Source organism: Onychostruthus taczanowskii, unplaced genomic scaffold (genome assembly GCF_017590055.1).
Source record: "Onychostruthus taczanowskii isolate IOZ18803 unplaced genomic scaffold, ASM1759005v1 scaffold15, whole genome shotgun sequence".
In the NCBI taxonomy this organism is placed as follows: domain Eukaryota; kingdom Metazoa; phylum Chordata; class Aves; order Passeriformes; family Passeridae; genus Onychostruthus; species Onychostruthus taczanowskii.
The window spans coordinates 11,823,867-11,840,127 of record NW_024498685.1 but is presented as its reverse complement, the minus strand read 5'-3'; the positions used below and the strand labels follow the sequence as shown (position 1 = coordinate 11,840,127).

Genomic DNA, 16,261 nt, shown 5'->3' with positions numbered 1-16,261 from the left:
CTTTCTGAGAGGAAAAGAAAGCTTTGATCCCACCTCTTGCTTTGGACAGAGCAGGAAACAAAGAGAAACCGTGTGCTCTATGGCAGCTGGAGCCTCACCATATCCTGTCTGATTTTGTCCCTGCCTGTGCTGTTGCTCATTTGGATTTTCCAAAGGCTCTGTCATCATCCTGGCCTCACTGATTAAACACTTGTAACTCCTAAAAGAAGCAGGGAGGAGACAGAGCAAGGATCTTCCCAGGCCATGGATAAGTGGGAGTGGAATGCAGATCTGCTGGCCAGGCTGCCATCCTGCCCTCACAGAACCAAGCAGCCCCAGTTTCAGTGCTTTTCTCTGGTGCCTTTATCAGTGACAACACAGAGAATGGTGCAAATGGACCTCTGAAACTCAGAGGCTGCAAAATTGCTTTTATTAACTTTTTAAGTGTGTTTTCTGTTCCCACTGAAATGCCATTGCATGAGGAAGCTCCTTCTGCTCCTGTAGTTAGCCCAGCCAAGGTGGATAACCCAGCAGACAGTGTGAGCTCTGCTTTGACAAGCTGCACTGCAGACCCCCATGCAGGGTTTTCTCTTTCATCACATCCACGTGCTCTGTCTCTGCCTTCCACTGGCCCCTGGGGGATGCAAAATGAAAAACTACCTGATTGTGAATGATGACAGTAAAAGTTTATAAGCTACTAAAATGAAGTTACAGCACCTAGGAGCTCAGTTGCTTACAGTGTTGGATGACAGGTTTTTAAAACTGGCTCTGGGATAATGCTGCCAAAGGAAGGGAGCAGGCAGAGGTGTGCTGGTGCTGCTCTGTGGTGGACAAAAATGTAACATGGCATGGAGAGAACTGTGCAGGAGCTTAGGAAAACTGATGGCACTTGTTCTCTGTCAGTCCCAGGAGAACTCAAGGCAAGAGCTCTGAAAAGAAATGTGTTTATAGCTCTAAGATGTGAAGGGAAGAGAAAAATGTAAATATATCAGTGTGTGTTTTGCAGGGTGTAATCCTTTGAGTGGTGACTCTCCCGTGCTGTGGAACTGCTCTTTGTCTCTAATTAGAAAAATATTTACAGTCTAAGGGTGGCAATCAATGTGTGAAAGTGGCATTAGTGGCCAAGAGATCTGTTAAGGCCATCAGGTTTTTACAATGCAGCTGGTAAGAGGGCTGCTTTTTCTTCTTCCCCATTAGCTCATTCAAGGGGTGGATATCCACATTATTGAGATGGGCAGGATCTGATAGCAGACTTTGATGCATGGGAAAGATGACTTTGGGCACACTGATGCTGGTGGAGTTCAGATCAGGGATATAATCTAAATCTCCCAATAATCTCTGATTTGAGGGAGCTAAACAACAAAAAAATAAACTCAAGTTTGGTATGTTCCAGCTGTTAATGGGAACTGTTCTGATGTGAACCCCCCTGAGCTGTGGAGAGTGTGGACATCACATTCTCAGCACCAGCAGTTTCCCACTCTGTATTTCTTCATTAGCTGCTAGTGAAGGCAGGCTATGTGCCTTCCTCAAAGGCAATAAATATCCTGTACTCCCAAACAATGTACATGGTCATTACAGCACTGTACAGGTCTCTGGTACTCTGCAACTTCAGTTTCTACTGGAACTTTTTTTTCACCTTGGTTTGATGGTTTTTGCTGTAGTTGATTCTGGCACTTGAGGTACTGATTGCCTTCAGTTGCAGACTGACTGGGGCTGGATTTTTTTTAAACCAGTTTGATTTCTAGAGTTATTTGCCAGCTGAGCTTGTTTGCAGACTGGTTGCAGTGAGCACTGAAAGCAATACAGCCACAAACTGGGGTGCACAGGAATGCACAGGCAGGGAAGTCTCTGTGGGCATGCAGGTGGCACTGTCCTCTGCTGAAAGCAGTGCCAAAATGGCTCAGACACTGCTCCAAAAGCCTCGGTTGAAAAAGGCCTGATTTGTGCAAATAAACACTGAATGGAAGAAAAGGACACCTTACAGGCTCAGGAGTAAAGGCAGCTGTAAAGAAAAGCAAAGTAAAATGTCAGGTGGCACCTTGGTAATGGAGCACCATCCAAGGCACTGAGTGAATGCTTTTAATATTTTGAATCTTAAACATATTTTTAAATTCTTTCTATTAAGAGACTATTATAGGCATGACATATAGAAGTAATGATTTCTACAGCCCACCTTAAATCTAGCTCTTGCTAAGATTTTCACAGCTGACTGTGATTTAGCTGTGTGCAAAGGATGCTACAGCTGGAAGATGCTCCAGTCATTACAGCAGTAGCTGTGCAGGATTTGCTTTTCCACTACACTTCAGATTTATTAGGGAAGTTCTTTAGTCCTTTTAGATCTCCACTGCCTGTCTGCAAAGCAAAAGTAGACTCAAAACCCCCCACAGATGCTGTGAGAATGAAAACATCTACTGGGGGGGGATTGTGTCTCACCCTGAGTTATCCTCATCCCTTCCACATGAGCTGCGTCTAATTCTGCTGCAAACTAATTCTAATGCAAACTAATTCTGCTGCAAATGTCTCCTTCACCAGGCAACTGGTTCCCACACTTGCTGCATGAAGGTAAATTGGAGAGGTTCTTCTTCTTCTTGGCTTCCCTAATGATGGTGAACACCCTGGGGTTCTGGGCCATTGCACACAGGTACGTGTGAGAGAATGGAAACTCGGTGTTTTGTTCGTAGGTGCAGGCAGGAATTCTTATGAAATCTGTGGACTAGTGTGTAATAAAGAATTGGTAGTGATAGGTCACGTGTGGAGAGAGATTTCACAGCAAAAATGTGGTGAGGTTAAAAAAACCCTTAAAACAAACTGATGCAATTAACCTTAAATAGTTAAAGGGTCTTATTAATACAAAAAGCCCTAAAGAAATGAAAGCATCATAGTCTTTCTAAAAGGGTGTTCGTTTTTTGGCAGGGAGTTCAGATGGGAACACAAAGCTGTACTGGCCATGGAACCAAAGTTTCATCTTGTTGATTATTTCAATTGTTGAATCTCTTATTTTAAATGTGAACTGGTCCAGAACCAAAAACATTTCTCCTGAGTCTACTTTGTACTACTCATATGGGATTTTATTCTTCTGAAAATTGAAGTTTTCATTTGTGGCATTTACTGCTCAAAACTAAGAGGTTCGGGTTGTCAAAATGTTAATATAAAATTGGTTTAAACTAAAAAAAAAAATTACATTACAGCTTAACATTTTAATGAAGAAATCCTTTGACCTCCAGTCTTCATAAAAATAGAAACCCAAGCATTTAAAAGAGTTTGTTTCAAATCAGAATTTCACTTCAGAATCATGGTATCTCATTTTTCAATAATAAAAGTTTTGTCTTGCTAGAAATATGTCTTTTTTAAATCAATTGTAATTATTTCTTTTTTTGAAGACTAAGATTTCTCTGAGCAGGGAGGAAAAAGAGTGAGGACTATTCTGATAAACACTGATTTAGGCAGAGGGGGAAAACAGACTTTAAAACTTGGAATAAGAAAAAATACACTAAAATTTCTCTGGGGGAAAAAAAGCATGTTTATTATTAAATTTTTTTATAAAGAATGCAGTACAGGTATTATTAACATTTGGACCCAGTTTGATACTTCTCATCCTGAAGTACTGAAAGGCTCTAGGAAAATGCATATTTACATTTTCCTATTTTTTTTTATTGCCTTGAAGTCCAGGACTTGGAAGGCACTGTAACTTAAAAAGTATTATACAATTATTTATATATTATATAAAACGTTTATATGTAAACATTGCTAATACATTAAAGGATGATTTTGTTGTTTTCCTTCTGTATCATCTCCCCCAGATACAATAATCTGCATGAGGACTGCACCAATGGGTTCAAAGGAAGTCTTCCTGGAGAAAAGCTTTTGAAGCATGAAAAAACCATCAAGCATTATAATTCTGTCCTGGAAAGTTCTCCCATTTTGTCTCCTGTGGAGAAAACCTGATAAAATTTCACCCTGATAGAATTTCAACCCTAAATTTTGGGGGTTTTTTATCCACCAGCTCTCTACAGATAAATTACCCAGCGCACTTAAGTGGATCTATTTTCTGGTATTTATGAATTATCTGGTGAATAATAATGTTATTTAGAAGTTAACAACATAGCATTCTTCATGGGATTTGGCCTTGAAGGAGGCTGCACTGTCATAATTCACATGGAGGCCAAGGAGAGCTCGCTGCTTACCACAGCTGATGGAGAGAGGCTTTTAATCTTTGTATGCAAACAGGTATCCACATGTATTTGTATTTAGGAGTGGTCAAAAATTAATAAACATGCTAATTCGTTTGTTTAGCAAATTGTTTTGTGACGGTATAATTTACAAGTGATTTTGAAATCTGCTGTTGGCTGGTTGATATTTGCAATGGTGGGAGGCTTGTGTGCTGCTCTTGCCTCTGGCTGCTTTAGTTCCCCTGTCAGTGAAATGGACACAAGCATTCTTTGCAAATTGCTTTGAGATCTACCAAAAACAAAACTAGAAACCAGATGCCAGCCATCAGTCCATGAGGTGTGCCATGAAAATGATGCTGGAGCATCCTGTCTCACTGGGCAGCAACACTGTGAGATTTGCCATTCCTGAAGGGTGATCTGAAGAAAATTGCTAATAGGAGAATGGGAGGCTGGAATATATTAACACCAAAATTACTAACTGCAGCCCAGCTGAAGGGGGTGAAGGGAATTAGGAAAAGAAGATTGGGGAAAGGCAGATACAGCTGGAGATGTGGGGAAATAATTCTTAGCAAAAATGCTTTCCAGTTTAAGGATCTACACAGTGTTAAACACTTCCAAGACTGGCTGATTTTGTTATTGTGAGAGATGATAATATAACCCTTAACATTTCTATTTAAAAGTCACAGCACTAAAAATAGTGATGAGAGAAGTGGGGTTCTTATGTGATAAAGAAACATATTGAACCTAAAAAAACTAAAGGAGCACTTTGATATCAAGATGTTCATAACAGAAGGGGCAGTGAAGTCAGAATGCTTATTAGGTATGAGGAGTGCTCTACCACAGGAGAAGCTAGATGAAAAGGATGGAATTCACTGGAGTGGCACAGTTTGTGAGCTGTAAAAAAAAAAATCTGAGATTTCTGCACCGTTAACCACACTTGATGCTGTAAATTTAGGGTGGGCATTGTGGGAGTGGGAGAAAAATGTAGTGAATACTACATGCACCCCTTCCCAGCAAGGAACAGATTATTTCTCCAAAAGTGGCTGCTTGGGCTGGGGCTGTGAGAGGAGAGGCAGCAAAAGGCTGAAATCTCTTCTCTGAGGGCACTGGAAAGTGTGAGGCAGGCTAATTTCCACATATTTGGGTAAATTTATCCACGACACCTCACAGTTATTAGCTTGTAAGGTGTTATTTTCTAAATCATGTTTGTACTGCGATAGACCCAGGTTTAAGCCATGAAAAATATTAGTTTCTTTCCTGAGAAATTGTTGAATACTTGACCTTTGTCCTTGCACAGAAAAGCTACAAAAATGCTGGTTGGAGTCTGCTGACAGGAGGGATGTGATTGCTCTCAGTGCATTTGGGAGTTATACACAAAATAATAATGTGACAGAAGGGTAAAGTTTAAATTTTGGGCAGATGAATATGATTGATCTGTAGATGTTTTATTAATTAATGAATTTTTTTAATTGCAAAAGTAAACATTTACACCAAGAACAAGAAACTTAATGCCATTTTAAGGTAAAATGTTTAGTCTGTTGCATCCTCAGGCTGAGTGGCCTCAAACTTCCCAAAACCACTTTCTTTTTTTTCTCCTCAGAAACTGAAACATGAGAACAGATGACAGGAGATAACAGAATGCAGGCATTTGAGTTGAATTGTCTGATGAAGATAATTCTGCAAGAAAAAGAGGATTAGTTAACTCCCTGGATAGGACTGCCTTAGAATGGGCTTTGGGATGAAGAGTTGAATATTGAATATATTCACATGGACAGGAGAAATGCTTTTTCTATCAGGTTTAATAAAGAGTTTGGCTTTCAGATGGATGGCAGAAGAAAAGGGGGCACTGGATGCTGAATTTGGCCTTAGTTCAGTTGGTGGAGCAGAGGAATCTACATCTATCAATGTAAAATCCATCAATCAATCAATCTCACTGTTATGACAGAGCAATTTAGCACTCAAAACCAACAGACAGGAATTTTTCTTGAGCTGCAGCATCTAGGACTCCACTCAAAGCTGATGGAATCCTTTGTGCATACAGGGCACTGCCTAAATTATATAAATCTTGTGCCAGCACGCAGTGAAATCAATATAAAAGACTCTGAAGGTTTGGTCTTTGAAGGAAGCTGCTTTTCACTTCTGAAAAATTTAGTGACTTTTTACATTAAAAAAAAAAAAAAAATTGGAGGACAGAGAAAATAAGGATGCGTGTGCATACAAAATTATGCAATAAACAGCTGAAAAATGTTAGGAGAGCCTTCTTTTGTTCAGCCTTTTGTTGATCTGTGGCAGCTTTCACCAAGCACTCAGATCTGACTGCTTGTGTTTATGGTCACCTGTTGCCATTCTCGATTGCTTTGCACAAAGTAAACTTAGGGTACTCATGTTTTAATCCTCACCATAAAGGTTTATAGTTCTGAAACGTATTGTGGGAAAAGTTGCCACCTAGATGATATTAAGAGTGGCCAGAAACATCCCAGTTCAGTTTCTTGTTTGATTACTGCCTAAATGTTCTCACTGTTCTCCCTTGTAATTAGCATGAAGGGCTCTAGAGTCAGACTTGACTTGGGAAGAAGTTGCTTTTGTGCAGCTCTGGTTTTAACTGAGTGCTCATCAGGGCTCATTACTAGCCTTGAATAGCCAGATGGATTTCTGATTACTGCTGGTACATTTTGGGGGTGTCTTTTTAATGTGGTTTTTTTGTACTGTATTCATGGACACACCAAAAAAAAAAAAAAAATGCAAGTTCTTTCCCAGAGAGTTCACAGACCACCTCAGTTAAGTCTAAATTCATGGGACACCATTTTTTGGGGGGAGGGGAAAAAGAAAACTTGGTGGAGAGGATTAAGATCTCCATCTGTTAAATTTGCACTGATTATAAAACACATGCTCCCAGTTGGAACAAGATGCATTAAAAGAGCAATTTCACTTCTACTGCCTAGCACAATGTCACTGAGCACCTGCAATAGTTTAAACATTAAGCATAATTGGCTTTGCTTGACATAAATCTGCAGTTTTGTAAATAAGAGCAGTTGAGTTTCTGTGTAATACCAATTAGCTGTAAGGAATGCTTTGTTTGCTGAAGCCTGCAGCTTTGTGGAGGGAAGAGGGAGTTGTTAAGGCTCAGCAGTGGTAGTCAGAAGGTAGAACCCAGATTAGACAATTACACAGGCTTTGAATATCCTTGTGCAAGTTACTTCATTTGTTTCAATCAGTTTCCCTAGAGTAGGAAAGAAAGAATAACATTTATAATTTTCTTTTTTTTTTTTTTTTTGGTTAAGAACTATGTGAATGTCTGATCAAAGTACCCTGGAGGTAATTTTACAGCACTAAACTGAGATGGCTTGCTCTATGTTGGATTTCTTTTCCCTTCTTTTAGTGGAAGCGACTTGGAAATTCTTGAAGCACCTTGAAAATTCTTGTAAATTTTCTTGAATCACTTGTTTTCTGCCAGGGATGGAGGAAGTAGGTGCGTGATCCACTAGACATGAAAACTAGTCTTGTTCCGTTCCTGTGGGAACTGTGAGTTGGAAAGGTCAGGTAGGAGAATCCCTTCCTTGTGGCATTACAGAGTAGAGCTGCAGAGCAGAACTGAAGCTTTTGACTTAAGCTTGGAGTCTGTTTCTATAACATGTATTAGATTAGTCTTGGCAAGGGCAAATGCAGCTGCCTTCAAGAGGATGTTTTGAAAGTCTGGTTTTTTTTCATCTGAAAAAGAAAAGGAACCTCACAAGTCTCATGATTTCTCTGTTCTGAATAGAATAAAAATTCCCTTATCTTTTCTACCTACCTGGTCTCTAGGAAGTGTCACTACAGAAGTCATATTCTGGTGATGTGGTACTTTAAATTATTCTAGTTTCAATCTCTGTCTGTAACTTGAAATATAGATTTCCATGAATCAGAGCAGGTTGACACCTAAACCTTATGAAATCTACTAGTTTTGGTGATGGCTCTTTAATCAGTTCTAATACTCAGTGGTAATAAGAGTGAAAGAAACTGCTCTGATGGGGATTTTTCAGTGTTTTGGAGACATTTCATCTCTAGAATAATGGATATTGCACCCTAAGACTACAAAGTAATAAGTACAGTTTATAGATTTTTTTTTTTTAATTTCAAAAATAAAATTGGCAGAAGCTTTTTTATAAATACTGTATGACCAACATATTGTCTTACTTTGATTTTGTTTGTTTATTTTGTTTTGAGGCTGAATTTTTGTTTGTTTGTTCTCCTCAGCTTAAATAAAGGAATAGGAGTATGTACATCTACAATTGACTTGGGGGTAGTCCACGACCTCACCGTCACCACAATTTTATTTAGAGACAGAATATTCTCATTCCTATCTTGCTTCTGAGAAAATATGGCAGATATTTCCTTGTTTCTAGGGAATATTGCAGATATTAGCTTTGCATTTTTGCAGGTTAAGCTTCTTTACAGTTAATATGGGAAACTCCTGTTGAAGTGGTTGCACTGTCACAGCTTAGCCTTGAGCAGAGGTTTTGAAACTGAATTTTCATTTTGAATACCCAGCAGGGTGTGCTGACCACTTGGAGCTGAATGCAGGTTATGCATATTTTCTGGATTCTCCTTTTATTATTTAAAAATATATATTCTTTTTCCTTTGGGATGAGGAGAAGTGCTTTGAAAGCTGAAACTCTTAGTAAACAATATGAAAAACCCAATCACCCAGGAGGAATCAGTGGGGACATCAACAGAAAAAACAAAACTTAAAGCAGTGGATGTTTGTCCTACCTGCTTTGTAGCCTGGTAAAAAAAGCATCTTTTGAAAGCAGATCCCAAATGCTTTTATTGCCATGTTGTGTGAACTTCAGAAGCAAGATTGCCATGAGGTTGGGGGTGGCAGTCACAGTAGCACTTCATAAAAAGGCACAGTGAGTTTTCTCAGTTTCGTTTTTTGCATGGTGAATGGCTGTGAGATGAAGATCCTGCCTGTTTAGCTGGCAGGATGGAGCAATCTTTGATAAAAAGCAAAATTGTTAATTCAAAACTAATGCTGAATAGTAAACCAAAGGTTGCAAGAGGATGCTGCTTGAAAGCAAATCCAGCATTACATGCAATTCTGAATTTCTTCACCTTAGTTCAGAGAGTTTTGCTGTTGTCTTGAAATTGTTCCCTTTTAAAGTATTCAGGGGAAAAACCTGAGAGATTTTAACATCATGCTGACAGATGATAACCCCTTCAACAAGCTGTGTCACTGGTTATAAAGAGCTGTCATTTAATAGAAATGCTCTTTAAACTTAAGCTGTTTGTAAACTAAACTTTAAAGGTGAGAATATTGTGTAAAACCTCAACAGCAAAAATATGATGCAGCCTTACACATTCTGTAAAAAAGAACTAGGGAATGTCTGTGACTTGAAGGAAGAAATTTCATTGCAGAGATACAAGTACAGAAATTGTGCAGGCCTTGCAAGAAAAAGCAAACAGTTTCAAGAACAGAGAAAAGCAAACTGTATGAAGAGGGAGATGAGGTGATTATTAGCCATTTGAAAATGGTATTACTTTATTCCTTGAAGCTTTTGATTGCTGCTCCTTGGGATAGGAAATTCATGTTTAGGAGAATATGGGAGTGTGGAGGAAGGTCTTGTCTGTTAGATTGCACAGGTGTTAAAAAATCTACATACAGTGGTAGTAAGAGAACACAAAGTATCTGATTATTATTACTATTATTATTATTATTATTCTTTTAAAAATTACCTAAAAATGCTCTTTTTATAGTTCTGGCTTAAGTAGCTGAAGGGTATAAGTTAGTAAATCCAGTGCTGCTTCTCCTGACAGTTCAAGTGTGAATTGGCAGCCAATTGATTCTAGCCCTGGCAAAGTTTGTTCATCTGATTAATGGCTGCGATGAACTATTCTCTGTTCAATTATTTAAAACAACAGCCTCTGCTGTAGCAAGGGTTAACTAAAGCAAGGTGATTTGGGGTTTGTTCTTTTCCCCCAGTTAGCATCATCAAGCTCTCTTCCTGTGCACCCAGTGATTGTTACACCTACCTTTCAATGTTCTTTAGTAAATGGCATTTTCACTTTCTTCAAGCCTTTTTAAGATGCAGTGAGTTCCAAACAATCACTTGCACAGATGTTCATAAGTGTTTTGGGGTGGGTTGGTTTGTTTGTTTGTTTGCTTTTCGGGGGGGTTGTTGGGTTTTTTTAGATACTTGCACAGTTCTGACACAGGCTCAGACATGTAGATCCTTCAGAAATGCTCAGAGAGAGTGGCCCAATTTAAATTATCTATTGAGTGCTGAAACACAAATTGCACATGAAATCCCCAAGCTTCAAGGGTCTCTGGCAGGTCACATCCTACCAGTCAGTCAAACATTTAGTCAGTGCTACCCCCATGCACCTATGAAACTGAGGCTGTTTGACACCTCTGAGAATATTTCTCGTGTTAGATCTGTTGTAAATGAGCACATGGTCCAGAATAATTAATGGTAACACTTCAGTCCTTTTTTGACAGAGTTGTGTTTCTCGTGCAGTTTGTGCTGGTCTGTCTATTTAGCTGCAATCAGCCATGCCTGAAAGACAGGAAAGAACAAGACGGACAAGTGTGTCAGTGAGTGAACCTCTTTTCTGTAATTAGAAATGCACAGGGAATAAATTATTCTCTAATTCAAGCTGTCCAGCTCACACTAATAATAACAACTCAAGGAGCAATCTGTTTATAAAAATCAAATCTGAATTTGTGAGACTCCTTAGTGCAAGACAGGGTTTACTGTGCAGCCTTGTTCTGGTTTATCGGGGCTCTAGGAAGCTGTGTGAGGGTTTGAGGCTGGACTACATTTCAGACACAAATTATATATATCACAGATGATTAACTAAAACATTAATCAGAGATCAATGTAACAACTCTGGACCAAATTTTTCTCTGCTAAATTGATGGCTGATAAGGAAAAAATGCCACAGAAGGTATGACAACACTTGCCGAAAACCTCTTCTTTATTTTTCTTTTGTGGATATCTTTTAATACTTTTCCATTCAATTGTCTTTGGCTTGCATGGGCAAAACCTTTCCAGTGGAGGCACTGGAGAAGACCCTTAGCAATGCCTCAATAATCCCTGTTTTGCTAACATGAGTGTCATTAAGCTCTTCTTCTCTGGACTGTAGGCTCGAGACTGGATGTGATCTTGAACTTTTGTGTCCAAAATATTTGGCTCAAGGGGTTCTAACTGTTTGTTGCAATTAAGCTTTTGCTACCATTTTCTCCTAAATTTACAAGTTAGCCATCATTAAGGCCTATGCAGTTGTAGCAGCTGATTAAGATGCAAAAAACTGAGCACTGAGGAGTGCTGGGCCCTCTCACTTGACTTCAATTTGGACTCAAGAGGAGCTGGGATGTTTTGAGAGTGCAGGAGGTGCAGCTTTCCAGCAGCGAGTGTGAAAATGAGAGGGCACAGTCTCCCTTCCACACCTGGGAAAGCAATCAGGTCTCAGGATTAGATATGTTACTTATCCTCTCTGGGAGCCAAAAGCTGTAAAGAAACTGCTCAGAATTCGAGCAGCTGTCATAAAGCATCCCTGAGGTTTTTAAGCAATCTCAGATCTTTGGATGAAGAGCCACGATAGTAACTCCACTTTTTGGGAGGCTGAGGTGTACACAATGAATTCTGGCTGTCAGACAACATGCTGCAAAAGAGAGTGGTGACTACCAGAAGTCAGCCTAACAGGCAACAATATGTTTTATTACTATTATTGTGAAATCTCAGCAAATCACTTTATTCAATTTATTCCCCATATGAAGTGTCTGTATTATGGTCATTCACTGATCTGAAAGTACAGATGAGATCAAGGGGAGGGAACAAAAGCTATGGAGGTTTTCTGGAACATTTGTACATGTGTATCACTTCAGAACAAGTGGAACAAGCTTGAAGACACTGTCCAGTAAGCCTGAGTGCCTAATTAATTTAATTGCAAACCATTAAATCCTCAAATTAGTTTATTATTCAAATATATTCATGTACTTCCCTCCCCCAGGGCTCTCCCCTTAAAAACCCCTGCCTTTTCAGAGCAGCTCTGTTTTGTGAACATCTGAAATCTGAACAAAAGAATACCCACAGAGTGTCAGACCAGTCATCCTTTTACTGGGGAGGGGAAAAATAAAGGTACAACACAAAAGCCTTTTGAGTAAATCCTTTGAGGAACCCAGGCTGAAGGAGCTGCTTTTACTTGTGTTTCTGCTGTCCCAATAACTTCTATAACCAATCAGAATACAAACAATAAACATAAATAAACTAAACTAACCAAAATCCTAACTGCCAGTTTGGCATGACCTTGTATAATGTTCAATTCAGGTACCTGTTTTCAGTTTACATTTGGTTTTAGTATCTTTCTGCCAGTATTTTGCCCATGGGGTTTTTATGCCTTGCTTTTTGAAGTCCGAGGTGAAACCAGCTGTGGGCCAGACACTTCCCTGATCAGGCTTCCACAAGTAGTAGCAAGGGGATTTTGGATGGAGGAGGGAGAACAAACCTGCACATCACCTTCACAGAGTGCACACTCTTCAAATATTATTTTGTCTGAGCCAGAGCTGCCCTTCCCACAGCTTTACAGTTCAACATGTAATGTCAGGGAGCTGTGCTAATGACAGGAGGTGGGGACAGATCTGGTGGTGTAACCTCTCATTACAAGACTGAAATAAGTGATAAACTACTGGAGCTTGAGTGTTCTAAGTCCACAAAATAGGCACGTGGTTGATTTGAAGTTAGCTTTGGAATTAATTTGTAGGAAATTCCTTCCTTTAAAAACAGGATGAGATCATTCCTTTTCATCATAGTAAGCAAGGCACTTGGGTCTTCTCTGATGGAAGAACCACGTCTAGCTTTTTGTCACATTGGAAAATAAGTAAAAATGAGTTGATGCTAACACCTTGGCTTCTGCAACTTCACACGAACTTAAACCTTTCATGGCCTGACCTCCAAAGAATGATGTGTTCAAGTAGTCTTCCTGGGTATTTTGGGGTTTGTTTTTGTTTTCCTTTGCCTTCTCCAGCTTTCATCCACCAATGCCCTCGAAGCTTTGATATGAAGAGCACCCCAGGGTGTTACAGATGTTCTCCTTGTTTTTCCAGCTCTTTTGCCTGCTTTTGACAGGCAGCTCTCAGCAGCCCTGTGCTGGCATCCCTGCTCCTGCTCACCTTTTCTCTCACCTGTTGTGGCACAAGAGTGTTTTTAGCCTGCCCCGTGGCATGCAGTGCTCTAATCCAGGCTTCCCTTGCATCTCCTCAGAAATAATTCTGCTTTTCTGGCTCCCTCTGAGGATCTGTCACCCAGCCCCACTCGCTGCTGCATTATTAACCACCAAGCAGACAGCGAGTGAACCTGGTGGAAGCTGAATTCAAAGAGTGTTTCTGAGACTGCCCTGCTGTTCCCCCGCTCCCTGCTCTGCTCCCACGTGTTCCCCTGAGCGTGTTGGGAGTTGGATTTCCATAGGAGTCCAATTGGAATCTGTAGGAGTCATCATCGTGCCCATGTCCCTGTGTCCTTGCACGCTCACTGCTCTTTGCCAGGTGCTCCTGGTTTTGGATCTGCCTGGGAATTGCTGCATTCCAGGAACGGTGGGGACATCCAGTGGTCACATGGGTTATAATTAATTACTCCCGATCCCGTCAGGGAGATCAAATTTCCAAGCTTTCTTGTTTTCCCAGCGTTTGACTTGTTTTTCATCATAGCTCATTATGCTGTAAAGTGTCTGACAGAAGGTTGGGATGACTTGTTTTCTCTCGTCTTTTTCTTCCCCTTATGTGATGTTGCCTCGTATCTATCAGCCACAGAAATCAGGAAGTTGAGTCTCTCACAGACAAATATCTGGGGATATCTTTTAATTGCTTTTCAAATTGAGGATTTGGAAGAAAGAGTAAAGAAAATATGAGCTATTCTTTTGAATGCATAACACTGGAATAACTGGTAAATAAATGTTATTGCTAGTGGTGACAGGGAATTTTTTTTTTTTTAAGTGATGACAAATAATCACAACTTAAACTTTTTTTACAACTTTTTCAAATTACCTCATGCATAATGCATGTGCACCTTGGTTCATCTGGCGTCTGTAATGAGGCTGAGAGGAGCTGTCTCCTTCCCTTTTCTGAACTTGGCAGTGATCACATTCAGTCCCTGCTCATCGTGGAAGCAGAGCCTCCCATTTTCCCCACTGAGTGTTTTTTTTCTGGAATGGTTCTGAACAAGATAGATTTTTAAAATATACAAATAAAAATAGACCTGTTCTGTGGTTGTCACAATATAGCATAGCTGTGAATTCCAGACCTTTCCATCAGAGGATGGGAGATGCTTTTTATCCTGTCCTGCTAAATTTGTATTATATGTGTGTGTATGTATATATATATATTTAATTTGTTAAATTAATTTGAATCAATTTAAATTAACATATATATATTTTATTTGTTGTATAGTCATGCAGAGGATCCAACTGTCCTTTGCTCTCTTGGTAACTCCAAAAATGGCACAAGCTGACCTTAGCATCAGAACAGCAAAATGTCTTTTTGTTCTGCATCAGTGTGGTCAAATCTGCTCCCTCATTTTTTTTTCAGAAATATTGAAAAAGAGTATGAACCCTCCATGGATTGAGAGAGCACATAAAAATCTTATTTTAAAATTAATTTATTATAATCTTGTGTAATATTACTACATTTCTCTTAGCTCATCTGATAGAAGACTGCCTTTATTTTGTTGTCAAATTACAAATTAATTTAAACAATATGATTGTTCCTCTGCTGTTTACCATTTCCACATTGAGATAAAATTTGTGGAAGCCACGGGAGAAATTCTAGTAAAGGTCACTGGCCTAATCATAAAATGCCTTTAAAAGTTTTATGATCCTTTAATGGAGTGCAGTGTGATAATTCCTCCTGGAAAAGATCTAGCTCTGGAACAAAGCCTTTTGAAGGAGCACTGCAACTTTGGCAGAGCAATTCTTTCCCCCAGGTTTGCATGTGGTACCATGGTGGCAGCGACCAGCCAAAATGCTTCGATCATTTGGAAAAAATGTGATGTAAAAAAGAACTAATGGACTTTAAATTTTACCTCTGTGGAAGAGGTGAAATTCAATTTCAACAAGGCAAATTCATATAAAGGAAAAAAAAAAGAAACCTAAACCGCATTTGACATTCAAGCAAATTTTACTGAATTATCTCAACGAAATTCAATTTCAACAAGGCAAATTCATATAAAGGAAAAAAAAAGAAACCTAAAACGCATTTGATATTCAAGCAAATTTTACTGAATGATATCAATTTTATTTGTGAAATAACTGGCTTTTTCCAGTGTACCATGATGGTTAAATTTCAAAACAGCTTTAATTTTTCCTGGGTGATGGAGATGGTGGGAACACCAGACTAGAAAAGCTGTGGTGTTCTCTCCTTTTCTCCTCTTCCCTGCTGGTATTTTCCCATGCAGATTCATCTTCAATACCTACTTCAAAAATATGGATGAACATCATAAGCTAAATAACGGGTGTGACTGAATTTATGTCAGAAGTGAGCATTTACAAAGCCTAATTTTTAAAAACCTTTAGGTTTTTAGGCCAAAGTCCTGTGCCTTTCGCTGTCTGGCGGAAAAGGCGAATTGTTCCGAGTTTTGAAAGAAACGCATTTCACAGCTCTGAATAAACATTGTGCACATGGCCTTTCCATGCTGCTGACACTGCACTGGAGACTGTTATCATTCCCTTAAAACAAAGTGGGATTCTGGACATCTGAGGGGGTGTCAGGAAAGCTCAGGGCCGTACATCCTGTCCATTAATCAGCCGGGGAGCGGAACGCTGGCAGCTCACCTGCTTCCTCCTCCACTTCCTTCTGCAGGGAGCTGCTGCTCCTGCTTCATGTCTCCCAACAATGCAGGAATATGCATTTCCAGCCCTGCTAAAGTGAAGTGTGTGTGGGGGTTTCAGTTGTTGGTTTCTCTGGGTCTGGATTGAAGGCACTTGAGATGGCAGTTTCATGTTCAGACTCAGGTGTTTATTATTTCTTATCAGTAAAACAGTCTCATCACTGTGAGTTTGGCAGCTTTTCATTAGAAGGCACAAAATGGCCAACAATCTCTTGTTACAAGGTTTTTCAAGACTAAACGATCCAATTAAGAACTGAC

At 39.6% G+C, this 16,261-nt stretch overlaps 1 protein-coding gene across 1 annotated transcript in view; it reads left to right on the top strand.

Annotated features, from left to right (window-relative positions):
• The window catches only part of SLC15A5 (solute carrier family 15 member 5), a 31,018-nt gene extending 27,094 nt beyond the window's left edge, over positions 1 to 3,924 (top strand). Inside the window, exons 9-10 of the mRNA XM_041398819.1 lie at positions 2,512 to 2,620; positions 3,780 to 3,924. Of these exons, the coding sequence (XP_041254753.1) occupies positions 2,512 to 2,620; positions 3,780 to 3,924 (254 nt within the window). The remainder of the gene's footprint in view (positions 1 to 2,511; positions 2,621 to 3,779) is intronic.
• Positions 3,925 to 16,261: the final 12,337 nt, after the last annotated feature.